Source organism: Hemitrygon akajei, chromosome 32, assembly GCF_048418815.1.
Source record: "Hemitrygon akajei chromosome 32, sHemAka1.3, whole genome shotgun sequence".
In the NCBI taxonomy this organism is placed as follows: domain Eukaryota; kingdom Metazoa; phylum Chordata; class Chondrichthyes; order Myliobatiformes; family Dasyatidae; genus Hemitrygon; species Hemitrygon akajei.
This window is the reverse complement of record NC_133155.1, coordinates 6407223-6423591: the sequence shown is the minus strand read 5'-3', so window position 1 is coordinate 6423591 and position 16369 is coordinate 6407223. Positions and strand designations below refer to the sequence as shown.

The window sequence follows — 16369 nt, the reverse complement described above, 5'->3', positions numbered from 1 at the left end:
AGTTTGAAGAGATTTGGCATGCCAACAAATACACTCAAAACTTTTATAGTTGTACCATGGAGAGCATTCTGACGGGCTGCATCATTGTCTGGTATGGAGGGGCTACTGCACAGGAGTGAAAGAAGCTGCGGAAGGTTGTAAATCTAGTCAGGTCCATCTTGGGTACAATCTTACAAAGTACCCAGGACATCTTCAGGGGGTTGTGTCTCAGAAAGGCAGGGTCCATTATTAAGAACCTCCAGCACCCAGGGCATGCCCTTTTCCCACTGTTACCATCAGGTAGGAGGTACAGAAGCCTGAAGGCACGCACTCAGCGATTCAGGAACAGCTTCTTCCCCTCTGACATCCGATTCCTAAATGGAAATTGAATCGTTGGACACCACCTCACTTGTTTTTTAATATACAATATTTGTTTTTGCATGTTTTGAAATCTATTAAATATATGTAATTAATTTGTTTATTTTATAATTTTTTTCTCTGCTAAATTATGTATTGCCTTGAACTGTGGCTGCTAAGTTAACAAGTTTCATGTCACATGCCGGTGTTAATAAACCTGATTCTGATTCTCTTCAGCTGCATGTCTGTGCAATGGCCATCCTTTGCAAAAGCTTTTTCTGTGCAAAGATCTAAACTGCCTGCCTGTGGTTACTTTCTCAAGCTTATTCCCAAGTGGATGGGTGACCACAAGGACGTATTGTCTGATTGCTTTACATTGAGTTGCATGCTTTGTCATAAGAGGGGGAAAAAACGTAAACCTGATCATAGTGTCTGGTATGCTAGAAGTACAGTACCGTGTAGAAGTATGAAGGAGAGGCAGAGCGAGATGTATACATATATAAAAATATGCGCACAATAGTGGGGCACAGTGGAAGGGGTGTGGGACAGGTGGCGAAGGAGGAGTGCCAGGGCAGGGGGTGGTGCGGAGTATCCACAGAAAGAGAACAAAGTTCTGAATTATAAAATTATGAAGGTCTTGGGCCCCTTACCTAAGGCAGCACAGTAGTATAGTGGTTAGCACAATGGTTTACAGTGTAGTTGACCCATGTTCTGTTCCCACTGCTGCCTGTAAGGAGTTTGTACATTCTCCCTCTGACTGTGTGGGTTTTCTCTGCGTGCTCGGATTTCCTCCCACAGTTCAAGGTTTATTGGTGATTGTGAATTGTGCCGTGATTAGGATTAAACTGGGGGGTTGCTGGGCAGTGTGGCTCAAAGGACTGAAAAGGCCTATTCCACGCTGTATCTCAACAAATAAAGAAGGGGGGAGAGAGTGATGTGCTGTCCTTGGAGGGGGTTCACAGGAGGTTCCTGAAAATGATTCTGGGATTGAAAGGCTTACTTTATGAGGCGTGTCTGATAGCTCTGGGCCTCTGCTCACTGGCTCTGGGCTCGTACTTGCTGGAATTCAGAAGAATGAGGGGGGATTTCATTGAAACCTATCAAATGTTGAAAGACCTAAACAGTGTGGATGTGGAGAAGATGTTTCCGAAAGTTGGGGAGTCTAGGACCAGGGGCACAGCCTCAGAATAGAGGGATATCCATTTAGAAAGAAGATGAGGAACTTTACTAGCTAGAGGGTGGTGAACCTGTGGAATTTGTTGCTGCTGCCGGCTATAGAAGCCAGGATATTGGGTGTATTTAAGGTGGAAGTTGATAAGTTCTTGATAAGTCAGAGGTGAATGGTTACAGGGAGAATGCAGGAGAATGTGGTTGAGAGAGAAAATGGATCAGCCATAATGAAACGGCAGAGTGGATTCGATGGGTCGAATCACCTCAATTCTGCTCTAATATCTTATGGTCTAAAGTTATAGAGTTGGCATTTTGGTTTGAAGAGCTTCCATCATCAACATTTACACAATGTTCATTTTATTTCTGCATCTGCAGGCTTTAAATTATAAATGATCTTCATTTGATGTCTGAACAATTAAACTAGTGATGCCTTTTTATGTATTTTATAAATTATGTAATGTGAGTTATAAGCTGGGGAAGAAAGTTCAATACTTATGACATCAGTTGATTGTGTTGCGATGCAGTGAATTCCCTGTGTGGTTTGTATGAATTAACCATTGCTTAAGTTATAGATTATACTACATAAGAAGGCGGACTATGACTAAGGAATTAAGAAGCTATGTTAGAACTTAGGAAATATGTGAAATGGTAATATGGATGCAAAGTCTTAATTAGAAGAAAATATTTAAATCCTTGATAGTAATAAACTAGTTTTGATAGAGACTGAACAATATCTGGGAATAACATCAAACTTAAGATCAAATCATCCATCAAAGGGCAGGAATTACCAATGAAAATGATGAAATCAAAAGTACAGGGCTATGGCCATAATGCTCCTTAGTCATAATAATTATTTTAAGTTGTAATCGCTAGACTTGCATTCAATTGGTAAAAGACATCTTAAGCATTATTCCCCAGAAAGCCTTCTGGACAAGAGATGCAATCAGTGGAGTGCTTTTCAAAAATCTTAAGGCATTTCACTAAATTATGATCAGAAATTGATAAGAAAACAGAAGAATAATAGAATCATTCTAGTAATTCAGTCCATGAGCTATGCAGACTGTTATGGAACAATTCCCTGTTCTCTGTCTGTAGCTTTATGGTTTATTTCCCTCAAGTGCCTATTCAGTCTCCTTTTTGAAGGCATTGATCTCTTCCACATTACCCTCCCAGGCAGCAAGTTCCTGATTATTGCCAGTTACTGTTTAAAATGTAACATCCTTTTTCACAATGCCTTGCTCTTGCCTGCAGCCTCCAATCTCTGTGCTGTAATCCTTATCATATTATGGGAATGGATTTTTCTTATCTAATCCTGTTATAATTGCTTCAGTCCTCTTTGCTCTCAGGAGAACAGCCTATTCTCTCTAATCTTGAAGCTAAAATTCCACATCCTAGTCAATCCTGGTTTTCCAGCATCTGCTCCAGCATCTTCACGTGGTTTGGTGACAAAAGCTGGATTCAAAACTTCTAGTCAGGCCACAAGAAGAGCTTATTGAAGTTCGGTACAACCTTTCTGCTTTTGTACTCCATATCGATACAGTGGATTCCAGTTAATTAGGACTCACTGGGACCAGTACATTTTGGCCCAATTATCCAGTTTTATTGAAATAGTTAAAAAGATATTAAAAAAAAGACAAACTAAGTAACACATTATGTATTTCAATCAACTACAGAGCAAATTAGAGCACAATCAATAGTACTATAACACTGTATTAGTTCCTATTAGTTATTACACAATGAACAAACTCAGCGCCGACACCTAGTGAAGATAATGGACTCCTTTCATACAATGCTATGGACGATTGCAGTCTCTAAATCTTTATTTTCATTGTGACATTCAAGGTGATTGTCGATACCATCAAGTTCTTTCTAGTACCTAACTTGTTGAGGTAGTGAAATTGTTTCATTTTTACTCCTAGCTGTTTCTCGCATCTCCAAGCCTGAATGTTTAAAACCACAGTGAAAATACTCAAAACCATGATAGGGTCTTTTAAGAGACTTCTGGATGGCTACATGGAGCTTGGAAAAATAGAGGGTTATGGGTAAAGCCTAGGTAGTTCTAAGGTAGTGACATGTTTGGCACAGCTTTGTGGACTGAAGGGCCTGTATTGTGCTGTATGTTTTCTATGTTTCTAAAACAGTTCTGAATTGTCTTTCTTATTTATTCCTTGCCAAATATCACTGATTAAAATCATTGCTTTTTGAGCATAAACACACGCAAGTGACACTATCTAAAAACTGATCACTCTAAGCACTGTGTGGTATCTAATGGCTACACAAGTGCATGCGACTAATGCTAGTTAGAACCTGTTCAGCAACAGACCCACTCCAGTTAAGTGGCGTAGTGTCCCAAATAAATGAAGGGAATCCCAGCAATTTTCTTGATGTTTTTGTTCTTTAAGAGTTGTACCAAATAAGTCACTGCCCTGATTAACTGATGGCCTAATTAACCACAATCCACTGCAAGTCTGTTGAGCTCGAGATTCTATTTGTTTTGAAGGCTGCTCTCACAGCTTTCAAGGATCTATGCGTATGAAACATCTGTTCCCTCTTTTCAAGCACACTTTAGAATTGTGTCAGTAACTTGGTGTTGCCTTTTTCCTAATCTTTCTGGCAAAATCAATTAACTTGCCCTTCTCAGAATTAAATTGCATCTGTCATTTATTCCAATAACAAATCTGTCAAGTTAGTAATCTATTTTGCTTCAGATTTCCAGCATTGTTTTGATTTGCAGCACAGGTTGACTAAGTAGTTTTTTTTTAAAAAAAAGCATACTGAACCCTGAACTTTCTGAAAAGAGGCATCAAAGACAAAATCAAGGATGTACTGCTGAAATTGGTCATTGTGTCCAAATTTGGACGCCATGCTCCAGAAAGGATGGGAAGGCTTTGATGACGGATCAGAAGGGATTTAGATTTAGATTATTGGAGAGGGTACAGCAGTTTGCAAAGGTAAATGTCAAAGTTGTGTCTTTTGAGGAGAGGATGATGAAAGCAGCTTTGAAAGGAGGCATTGTAAGGACACAAATAGGAATATCAATTTTTAGTGCCTTAAATTATTTAACTATTTTTTATTTCTGTAGCACACTTTCTCATTTTTGCAGAAAGTTTTAAATTTATTTCATGTGAGATACGGTTTGTTGTGTAAGTAATGAGAGAGTAATTCTTAACACAATTAATCCTTTCAGGATGAAGAGAATGTGAAAGAGATCAACATCACACATCATGTAAAAGAAGGATCTGAGAAAGCTGATCCTTCCCACTTTGAGCTCCTAAAGGTACTGGGACAAGGATCCTTTGGAAAGGTCAGTCTTTCTCATGACCATATTTTGAAACTGGTTATAATTTTTATTGTGGTATGTAGACTTGTCAATGAATTCATCATCGTCATTATTATGGACCATTTCAATGATGTGCGCGATCATAGTCTTTTGACCATGATTTTTCTTGACAGATGTCTTCAACAGAAATGGTTTGCCATTGCCTTCTTCTGGGCAGTGTCTTACAATGCGGGTGACCCCAGCCATTATCAATACTCTTCAGAGACTCTCTGGATTGTCTGCCTGGTGTCAGTGGTCGCATAACCAAGGACCTATGTTTGCTTGTTGAGATACTGTGCAGAATAGGCCCTTCTGGTCCTTTGAGCCATGTGGCCACTTTGTACTATGCATCATACAACCATCCACCACCTGATCCCATGGCTTCACATGACTCTGATTGGAGGGTTAAGCAGGTACTACCACACCTTGCCCAATGGTGGAGGCTAGTGGAGGGAAGGAGCACCTTACACCTCCTTTGGTAGAGACACATCTCCACCCCACCACCCAATTCAATAAATTGCATTATCTTTTTCCAGTGCATTTTATTTTCATGCAAGTAAAGTAAGTATTCTAGACTTGGGAACTACTAAAGATTCAAACATGAGCAAGTCTGCAGATGCTGGAAATCCAAAACAACACATAAAAATACAAAATGCTGGAGGAGCTCAGTAGGTCAGGCAGCATCTATGGAAAAGAGTAAACACTCAATATTTCAGACAGAGACCCTTCTTCAGGCCTGTTTACTCTTTTCCATGAATGCTCCCTGACCTGCTGAGTTCCTTCAGCTTTTGAATGTGTTACTTAAAATTCAGTAGTTTTCAGTTTGCATAGACCAGCCTAATATCTGCATTAGTTCACATCTTTGGTAGTAACCAAACCTAAATGCGAGTCTTTATTTCCATCTTCAAAGTGACTTTCTACAATTGAACAGATTTGAAACAGTGCTTCATTTTAAACAAAATTGCCATGTCTACTTGGTGTCAAGAAAATTGGCTTTCAGAACCCTCTAGATATTCAATGAGATGTTAGGAATTAATGATCCACAATTTAATCTGGCAAAGATCCAAGAGAAACATGATGATCTGATATAAGGTGAAGTGACTGTATTTATGTACCTAGTGTACCCTCAAGACATCCCCAAAGCACTTCACAGTTAATAAGGTACTTCAGTAATGATGGAATTGTGACTGCAGTTTGCACACAAAAAAAATTCCTCAAGCATACTTATTTTTTCAGTAATGTTTCTAGGCCAAAGATTCTGTAGGATATGATAGTTGTCTTCCTTGTTTCTCCTTGGAATAACATCGTGACTTTTACCCCCTCCTCCTCTTCTCTTCTCCACTCTAGTCTCTTACTTCTCCTCACCTGCCTGTCACTTCTCCCTGGGTCCCCCCACCCTTCCCTTTTTCCTAAGGTCCACTCACGTCTCCTATCAGATTCCTTCTTCTCCAGCCCTTCACCTTTCCTACCCGCCTGGCTTCACCCATCACTTTCTGGCTACTCTCCTTCCCCTCCTCCTCACCTTTTTATTCTGATGTCTTCCCCCTTCCTTTCCAGTCCTGAAGAAGGTTCTCAGCCCAAAATATCGACTGATTTTTTTTAGATTTTCATCGTTAGGAGGCATTTGGATAAGTGCTTGAGCATATGGAGGGATAGGACCGACTGTAAGCAGAGGGGATTAATTTAAATCGCCATCATAGTCAGCAGAGGCACCACAGGCTGAAGGGGTTGTTCCTGCGCTGTTCTGTTCCATCTGTTAAGTGCTCAGAAGGGAATTTCTGAGTCTACATATACTGTATATCATGTCAAGTCAAGTTTATTGTCATTTAACTATATACATGTAAACGAGACAACATTTCTCCAGACCAGTGTAAAGCACGGAAGCATATAACACACAATAACTTAAGAAAGCAAGAATTAAACCTGCAAATGAATTACCCATAGGAAAACAAAGTAAGGTGCATAATTATCAAGTGACACTTCGAATACAATGCAGCGGGGAGTTCATAAGCCAAATGGCTTGAGGGAAGACACTATCTCCCATCCTGACTATTCTTGTCTTTATGCTTTGGAGTCTCCTACCTGCTGGTCGAAAGTCAAAGAGAACGCTGGGTGAATGGGTGGGATCCTTGATAATTACTGAAGGCACTCTTCATAAATGTCTCAGTGGATGGTAGGGAGACCCCTGTGATCCCCTTGGCCATTCTCACAGTTCATTGTAGGGACTTGCGGTCCAATGCTCAGCTGCTCCCATATCAGTTGGCGATGCAGCTTGTCAGGATGCTCTCAATAGTGCTCCTGTAAAATGCAGTTAAGATGGTGGGGTGGGAGGCATGGGGAGCCTTGTTTGCCTCAATCTCCTCAGGTAGTGGAGGTACTGCTGTGCCTTCTTATTCAGGGAGGTGATACTAAGGGACCAGGTGAGGTTGTCCATGATATGAACACCCTGGAACTTGATGCACTTAACTCTCTCTACCGAGGAGCCATGTATACACAGAGGGGAATATTTCATCTGCACCTTCCTAAAAGTGTTTAACTTTTCTATTGTATCATATAGGTATACTTGTTGCAAGCCATTAAGGTTAATGTTTGCATGCCCTTAAGAGGTTAGTCCCCTCCGTGGATTGATTTTGTATGGATGATTATTCATGATGTCCTACTAGGCAGCCTTCAGTCTGTTTGTTCTACCTTTTGACCGGTCCATTGTGTGTAGCTTCATTAGAAGCTTATTGCTTGCCAGTTCTGAGTTCTGCAGGTCATTACAAGATGAAATCTTCAGGGAAGAAGTAGATTGACATCTGTGGTTCGAGTTCAAAGTTTGCATCTGCAGGTTGACAAAGATCATGATCCAAGTTCTAAAGTTTGTTTTTTGCAGGTGTTTCTCGTGAGAAAGATCAAAATGCCAGATGCGGGTCAACTCTATGCTATGAAGGTATTAAAGAAAGCAACACTAAAAGGTAGGTTCCTGTGAAAGCAGGCTATGAAATCATTACTCATTCATATGATAACAGGGGGTGGGTGGGGGGGGTTGTCACGGGGAAAAATGAATTAGTGGATAACGTATGACACATGGACTGTTGGAAAAGATATCACCAGCCTTGTACCAACAGCAATTTTACCTTCTTTCAGTGCGAGATCGTGTACGTACGAAATTGGAGCGAGACATCTTGGTGGATGTAAATCATCCGTTCATTGTGAAGCTGCATTATGGTGAGAAATTTGCTTTACTTCTTTGCAAGGAAGGGAGAAAAGCCTGAAACACTTATATGGTTTACACCAGAAGAAAAATTATTGAGAGAATTGTCAAAAGTAGTTCCACAGGAAGGATTCCAGCGCAGGGGATGGTCCTGTGTTCTGTACGTTGATTTCAGGAGATGTTGTACGCGGTAGCGCAGTAGTTAGCATAACGCTTTGCAGTGCCAGCAACCTGGGTTAAATTCCTGCTGCTGCCTGTAAAGAGTTTATATGTTCTCCCCAGGACAGTATGGGTTTTCTACTATAGTTGAAAGATGTAGCAGTTGGTGGATTAATTAGTCATTATAAATTGTCCTGAGGTGGGGTGGGGGGAGGTCACTGGGGTTGCAGCTCGAAAGTCTGGAATGGTCTGTCCGCACTGTGTCCTAATAAAATTTTAAAAAGTAAATAAAATAAAAATAGCTGTTTTTATTTGCCAGCTTTTCAAACAGAAGGCAAGCTTTACCTCATCTTGGATTTCCTCAGGGGAGGTGATCTATTTACCCGGCTTTCTAAAGAGGTACGTTTTAGATTTGTCTTCTCTCTGTCTGTCACACCTCCCCTCCCTCCCTTGCCTCTTCCCCCTCACATGCTCGTCTCCTCAGTGTGAGATTAGAAAGATGGATCAGATGAATCCATGATTTAAGAGGGAGATATCCCTAGGAGCTTTTCTGGAGTAGCTGGGAACTGTATAAGCAGGAAGGATGGGACCTGAATCCTAGGGAGGTTTGCTTATGCTGGTTGGAAGTTGTAAATCGGTGTGGCAGGGGGATGGTACACAGTAAATGGGGGCAAGGCTCAGCCAAATTTAGAAGAAAGATTAGATCAGTCCAGAAGGCAGTGCGGGGATGACGTGATGAGACATATGGAAGGTTTGGAAAGGAAGCTGCATCTATTTTAATGCAAGGAACCTGACTGGAAAGGCAGATACATTTTGAGAGTTGATCTGCACAAGGCAATAGGATACTGTTGCAATCGATGAGGCGTAGTTGAAGGGCAGGATTTGAGGATTTAAGTCGTGATGGGTGCTGTTTTATTTTTAAATAAGAGGAGGCTTGAGGATGTCTTGAATCATGTCTGGAGTTCTGATCTCCTCGTGAATTGATGTGTTGGAGATGGTGTAGAAGATCCAGTGGGTTGGTTCCTGGAATAAAGTAGTTGATGTGTAAAGAGATGCTGAGCAAGTCACCTCTACTCATTTGTGTTTAGCAGATTGAAGGAACATTACTTGGGGGAAAAAAGATATGATTCTGAAGGCATTTGCTAAGATAGATGGTGTAAGGATGCTTTCTCTGTAGGAATTATTTAGAACTATAGGGCATAAATCTTTATATAAAGGCTTGACTGTTTAAGACACAGGTGTGAGGAAGTTCTTCCTTCCTCTTTGAAGGATGTGATTCTTGGAATCTTCTGTAAAGAACTGAGCCACTGAATTTTCTTATGGTGGAGATGAATCAGGTTTAATATCATTGACATATGCCATGAAATTTGTTGTTTTGCAGTAACAGTGCATTACAATACACAGTAATAAAAACTATAAGTTACAAAAAGTATATTAAGAATATTCATTAAGTAGTGCAAAAAGAGAGTGTGTTCATGGGTTCAATGTCTATTCAGAAATCGGATGACAGAGAGGAAGAAGTTGTTCCTGAATCAGGCTCATGTACCACCTTCCTGATGGTGACAGCGGGCGTGCCCTGGGTGATGGATGTCACCTTTTTGAGGCATTGCCTTTTGAAGCTGCCCTTGATTGAGCTGGCTGAGTTTACAACTTTCTGCGGCTTTTTCTGATCCTGTACAGTGGTCGCTCAGTAGCAAACTTGATACAACCAATTAGAATGCTCTCTATAGTACATCTGCAGACATTTGCAAGTGTCTTTGGTGACCTGCCAATTGTCCTCTAACTCCTAATGAAATATAGCCGCTGTCGTGCCCTCTTTGTATCGCATCAATATGTTGGGCCCAGGATAGATCCTCAGAGATGTTGACACCCAGGAACTTGAACCTGCTCAACCTTTCCACTTCTGATCTCTTGATTCAGAGGTTTTCAGATTGAGATATTTGAATGACAAGGCAGTCATGGAATGTGGAGAGTGAGCTGGGGTGGCTTGGCAGCATAGGGGTTAGCACAATGTTTTAGAGCACCGGTGACCCAGGTTCAATTCCTGCCCCAGCCTGTAAGGAGTTTGTACGTTCTTCCCATGACCGTGTGGTGCTCTGGTTTCCAGCCACAGTCCAAAGATGTACCGGATGGTAGGTTAAGTGGTCATTGTAAATTGTCCCGTGATAAGGCTAAGATTTCATCAGGGGATTGCTGGGTGGTGTGGCTCAAAGGGCCGAATGGACCTATTTCGCATTGTATTTCAACGAATAAATAAAAATAAAGTGGTATTGGGGTTGGGATCCTTGTGATTGGTAGAGCAGGCTTGAGGAGCTGATTGGCCAACCTGTTTCATAGGTCTCTGTTATTGCTCTGTTAGGTGATGTTCACAGAAGAAGATGTTAAGATATATCTGGCAGAGTTGGCTTTAGCCCTGGATCATCTTCACAGTCTTGGAATTATCTACCGTGACCTGAAGCCAGAAAAGTAAGTGTCAAGAGTTTAGACTGATTGTACACATGTGTCCTGTATGCATTTGCCTCGTACAGCGCAGATGTCATTACAGTGGGCTTAGTTCTCCATTCTGAGCATTCATAGGTAATCACCCTGGTTTCCTTCCTTGTTTCTTTAAGGAAATGGCAGACAATTGCTCAGATGACATGCTGCTGAGGTGGGAACCTGTGGAGAGGCAGCGTGTCAGGGCTTGTGTAGAGTGGGCCCGGATGAACAATGCCGGTGAAGGGTCTGACTTGAAATGTCAGCTGTCCATTTCCCTCCACACACACTGCCCGTTTTCCTCTGCACACACTGCCCGTTTTCCTCTGCACACACTGCCCGTTTTCCTCTGCACACACTGCCCGTTTTCCTCTGCACACACTGCCCGTTTTCCTCTGCATGCGCTGTCCATTTCCCTCCACGTATGCTGCCCGTTCTTTCCTCCAGCAGTTTGTTTGGTTGCTCTGAACATTTCTTTTGCCTATTCGTACGTTTGTAGAGTCAAGGCTGTACCACATGGTGAATGTGAGCCAGTGCCGGGGACTAGCAGTATCTGTCCCACACATTGCCAGATTGCGCCTCTGTTTTGTTCAATTTTAATTATTGGAGTGTAGAATGGTGGGGCAGAGTAAGGCTGTGATCACAGAAAACACATCTTGCTGAAGTGGAGCAAAAAATGTCAGCTGACTCTGGTATAGAATAATTTGAAAGCTTGGTGACTTTAAAACAAAACACTTGCAACTCAACTAAAATGTATGATTTGTCTTCTCTGGTAGTGAACTTACCCAGAACACGATGGGGGCGGCACGGTAGTGTAGTGGTTAGCAGAATGCTCTACAATGACAGCAGTCTGGTTTCAATTCCCGCCACTGTCTGTTAGGAGTTTATACATTGCATGCTTTTCATCCATTTTGGGGTTGAGCATCAAGCTGGGAACTCAGCCTTGCTTTTAAAAAAAAAGCACAAGTGCTGAAGAAACATCAAGGTTGCCAGCCGATGCACCTCAAGGAACAACAACAAATTGGGAATTGCTGGGTGGCATAGCTCCAAGTGCCGGAAAGGCCTATTCCGTGCTGCATCTCAATAAATAAACAAGCAAAAAATTTAAATAAATATAGAGAATTAATAAATCTTCATTTTCATCTCAGTTCAAAGACCAGTAAGCACTGCTGTGCTTTTTTGGGTTATTTTTGGGTTCATGCCTGATGCCTAGCATTGCATATTTCTTTCAAACTATATGTCAGAAGGTATAACAACCCAAGATCTGAAATGTATCTTGAGAGGGCATATTTTAAGGTGATTGAAGAGGATGTCAGGGACAGTTTTTTTTTCTTTCTTTGCACACACACAAAATGCTGGAGAAACTCTCAGCAGGCCTGGTAGCATCTGTTGAAAAGATAAATAGTCGACATTATGGGCCTTGCTGCCTGGCCTGTTGAGTTCCTCCAGCATTTTGCATGTGTTGCTTTGGATACCCAGCACCTGCAGATTTTGTGTTTTTTTTTCTTTTTGCACAGAGTTACGGCTGTGTGGAACACACTGCAGGGATAATGACAGAGCCAGGTACATTAGGGACATTTAAGACACTTTGAAAGGCACATGGATGAAAGGTAAATGGATGGCTATTTGGGAGCGAAGGGTTAGAATGATCTTGGAGTAGATAAAGAGGTCAGCACAACTTTGTGGCCAAAGGAGTTTGCTGCTGTGCTGTCATGTTCTCTGTGTTCTAACCCAGGCCCAGGGGTTCCCAACCTTTTGTCGTAGACTCCTACCATAATCCAAGGGGTTCATGGACCCCAGTTTGAAAACCCCTGTTCTAATCCCTTTTAACACTCGGAATGTATTTTGAGTGTTAAGTGAGGCACTAGTTTTGTACCTAAAGTTGAGGAGGTGCATATTAAATTTGGGCAAGGTAATAGAAAGGCAAGATGGATCCATCCATAGTTGAAAACTGTGTAACCAGATTGAGGAATGATCATCTTTATTGCTATTGGACCACTTTCTGTCAATTTACTGTAAAAGAATAAAAACTCATCATTAATGCCTATCGTTCTGTCTTGTAAATTCTGGTGTGTAAGCATTGGGCTCAGATTAACAACTCAGTCTTGAGCCTAGAGAAAGGTTTATTCTTTGGTAAGAGAAGCAAAACTATAAAAATTTAGTTAAATTGGAAGTTTTTTAAGTAAGATAGCAGCTTCTAGGTTATTTTATGGTATTTTATTTTTGTTGGGTTCCACTTCAGAAAGTTGCGTGTTTTTTCCAGACACAGCCCTGTTCAAGCCACTAGTCAATAGTCTAATGATAAAAATTGAATGAAAAGAATATATTCTATATAATAATAAATCCAGTTTGAATGCAAAAGATTCAAATTTAAATGCTGAATGAATCTCAACGTCCCTGGGATATGCAAGGTGTACAATGGCTTACTTGTAGAAGAATCCACAATACACAATGCTGGAGGGACTCAACAGGTTAGGCACCATGTATGGAAAGGAATAAACAGTCTATGTTCTGGGCCAAGACTGGACTGGAAAGCAAGGGGAAGAATAAGAAGGTTAGGGGAAGGGAAGGAGAACAATTAGCAGGTGATGGGTGAAACCAAGGGGAGGAGAAATGAAGGGAAAAGCTGGGAGATGATTGTTGGGTTAAATGAGGAATCTGAAAGGAGAGGACTGTGGAACATGGTAGAAAGGGAAAGAGGACCGGCTACCCAGAAACCCATAGTGGGGCTTCAGTAAAATCCAAAAACTCATTGTGGGCCAATCAGTTACACATGCTACAGGCGGGCATGGAAGTGTCAGATGCGTTTAGATATCCCGTAAAATACAGGTGTGCATTTTAAAATGGAATGGCTGGATACAACAGAGGGCATGGAACTTTCCACAACTGGTCATGTTTGGAGGGCTGTATGCAGTGTTCAACTTCCTGACATAACATTGAAATGCTGCTTTATCTTCAGTGACGTGATGAATTTGCAACTTGGGCATTTAAGGTAGGGCTCTGCCTATTTGCAGAGTGGAGATTAAAATTTACTGATAAGATTCCTTGCACCATAGAAGTTAAAATTCTCACCTTTGCATCTCTCAAAGATCGCACTGGTGTGCGATCATTTTGACTTTGAACATGTGTATTTTTTTTCTCCTCACAGTATTCTATTGGATGAAGAAGGTCACATTAAACTAACAGGTGAGTTTTAAAGGAAGGGGGCATCTGATGTTGACACATTTCTCTGACTGTAAGTAACAGATGGCTAATTGTTAAATAGACGTCACTAGCTGTTAATTTGATGTTTACTTCTCTGCCTTGCATTCTCATAATCACTTTAATACGTTCACTCTATTTTTTGTCGATCAAGTACTCAAACCTCAATTTATTTTTGTATTTGTTTGTAACATTTCTGTCCAAATTGTACCCAAACTTAAGGGGCAAGAGGACCACAATTTTGCGGTGGTTTGGAGGCTTGCCTGCCTCAGTGATCCAGAGACCTTTGTTGGCTGAAGTCAGAGTTTATGCTTTGGGTTTTGGTAGGGTCACCCACACCAAACGGGTCAAAGGTTAGAGGACAGACTAAGGGTGGTGCACTGGTCCTTCAGGTTCAGGGGTCAGCTCAGTGTTAACAACCTTGTCTGGTAAAACAAAATCGGTACTGAAACAGCAATGATGAGTCCTTCTACATCTGAGAGGCCAAGGGCAGATGGATGGAGGAGCTTCATTGCTGCCTGAAACACCAGCTGCGTAACAGGCAGTAAGTAAGTTAAGAGCTGGATTCTGACAACTGATTGTCCCCCATGTGGACCCAGTAGCTGTATTCCCAGAGCCTCTGTCCTTATGTAGACTCTGAGGCACAAATTGTACCTGAGCATGCACTCAGATGCTGATCCATGTGTTAGACCTAGACACAGCCTCTCATTGTTTTTCTCATCAATCTCTCCTCACTGTTCCCCCTTTCCTTATCATCTTCCTTTGATGCCCCTCCCTCTAGCCCATTTCAGTTGTCTCTCAGTTCTCCATCCAAGTCCCACAACTGCCTGAGAGGCAGATCTTCATCCCCCATTCCTCAGTCTGGGCCATTTTTTCAGTACGTTCCCTGTCAGCTGGACCATATGATATTGGAACCTTGTATGTAGTCCTCTTTAAGTTTCACTGCAGGGATATCTCTCACGAGCTTTACCATCTACCTAATGGTATCTGGTGCTGGTTGGCCTTGCCTGCCCATTTTGCTGTGAGCAGATAAGGGATCTTGCTCTATGTTAAGTTAGGTTGTGAAGAGACTTGTTCTGCAGGAGTATGTTCCATGGATGTCGCCATCTCATAGAAACATTGAAAAACCTACAACACAATACAGGCCCTTCGGCCCACAATGCTGTGCTGAACATGTACTTACTTTAGAAATTACCTAGGGTTACCCATAGCCCTCTATTTTTCCTAAGCTCCATGTACCTATCCAGGAGTCTCTTAAAAGACCCTATTGTATCCGCCTCCACCACCGTCGCTAACAGCCCGTTCCACGCCGTCACCACCCTCTGCATAAAAAAAACCAACTTGCCCTGTGATGACACCTCTGTACCTATTTCTAAGCACCTTATTGTAGAATACACTGGAATGTTTGAATGCTTTTAGAATTGTAAGGATGCCAGTTATTTCTGGTACTTTTCAGTATATTACATTTCAGTCACACTTAAAAATTCCCCACAGTCATACATTTTATGCAGCCACTTCTCATACACGTACACGTGCCTGCTGTCTCGGTTCTGTACTGTTTGTATTTAGTCCCTCCTTGCTATTGCTCCATAACTCTCTTCAAAGTAATTATAGAATTAACACACCTCAATATTTTAAAGAAGGTATTTTTCTCCTTAATTTTTGCCACCATTGTTTTGGGAAAGGTTCTCTGAGAATGTTTAGATAAGGTAAATGTAGTAATTGTTTCTTCCCGGTGGAGATGGTGACGGCTGTTGTGTAAAATGATTGTTGAAGCAGAGCAACTGGATAAAGCTGGTGACTGAACTGTTACAAGTCTGATGGAGCTTTGTGTTCATCTTTTTAAGACTTTGGCCTGAGTAAGGAAGCTGTTGATCATGAGAAGAAGGCGTATTCGTTTTGTGGGACTGTTGAGTACATGGCTCCTGAAGTGGTTAATCGGCGAGGCCACACACTCAGTGCTGACTGGTGGTCCTATGGTGTTTTAATGGTACTTTATCATTACTCTTCTGCAATTTTACTCCCAGACATTCTTTTTATTTGAAAAAAATATTATTTTACCTGTTTTCTCCAACCCAGAAGCATGTTCCAAGTAAACAGTGTGTACAGCAATTGCAGTTATTACCAGAATTCTGTTAAATTGTCAGTATTTCTTTGGGTAATCCCACTGGATGCATACTACTGTTGGTTATGAAGTGACTGAAGTATTCTACAGACTCTGCCACAGGAGGAGCTGATCTCTTGGGTGGGGTTGACGTGAAGGGTGGTTGGGTTGCTTGGGTGGTTGTATGCTCTTCCTACGGTGTTTGGTATCGATGTTTACCCAGTTGAAATATTCAAAGTGTTCCATTTCTTTCTAAACACTTTTCCACCAATGTGAGAAGCCTTGGATGAGGTATTGCATTTGACAGTGAGAAGGTTCTTTTATTGCAAGTTGTGTCGACAGTGATGGGATCACTGCAGTGGAGGTTTTAAGTGGAAGAAATATATTGTAAGCATAAACTGTCAAGGAG

The 16369-nt window shown here is 41.6% G+C and overlaps 1 protein-coding gene across 6 annotated transcripts in view; it reads left to right on the top strand.

Annotated features, from left to right (window-relative positions):
* Positions 1–16369, top strand: part of rps6ka1 (ribosomal protein S6 kinase a, polypeptide 1) — a 165485-nt gene that overhangs the window by 101812 nt on the left and 47304 nt on the right. For all 6 annotated transcript variants that reach the window (XM_073034406.1, XM_073034403.1, XM_073034409.1 and 3 more), the window contains 7 exons: positions 4694–4810; positions 7701–7782; positions 7955–8035; positions 8500–8579; positions 10540–10646; positions 13804–13841; positions 15704–15846. In XM_073034406.1, the coding sequence (XP_072890507.1) occupies positions 4694–4810; positions 7701–7782; positions 7955–8035; positions 8500–8579; positions 10540–10646; positions 13804–13841; positions 15704–15846 (648 nt within the window). The remainder of the gene's footprint in view (positions 1–4693; positions 4811–7700; positions 7783–7954; positions 8036–8499; positions 8580–10539; positions 10647–13803; positions 13842–15703; positions 15847–16369) is intronic.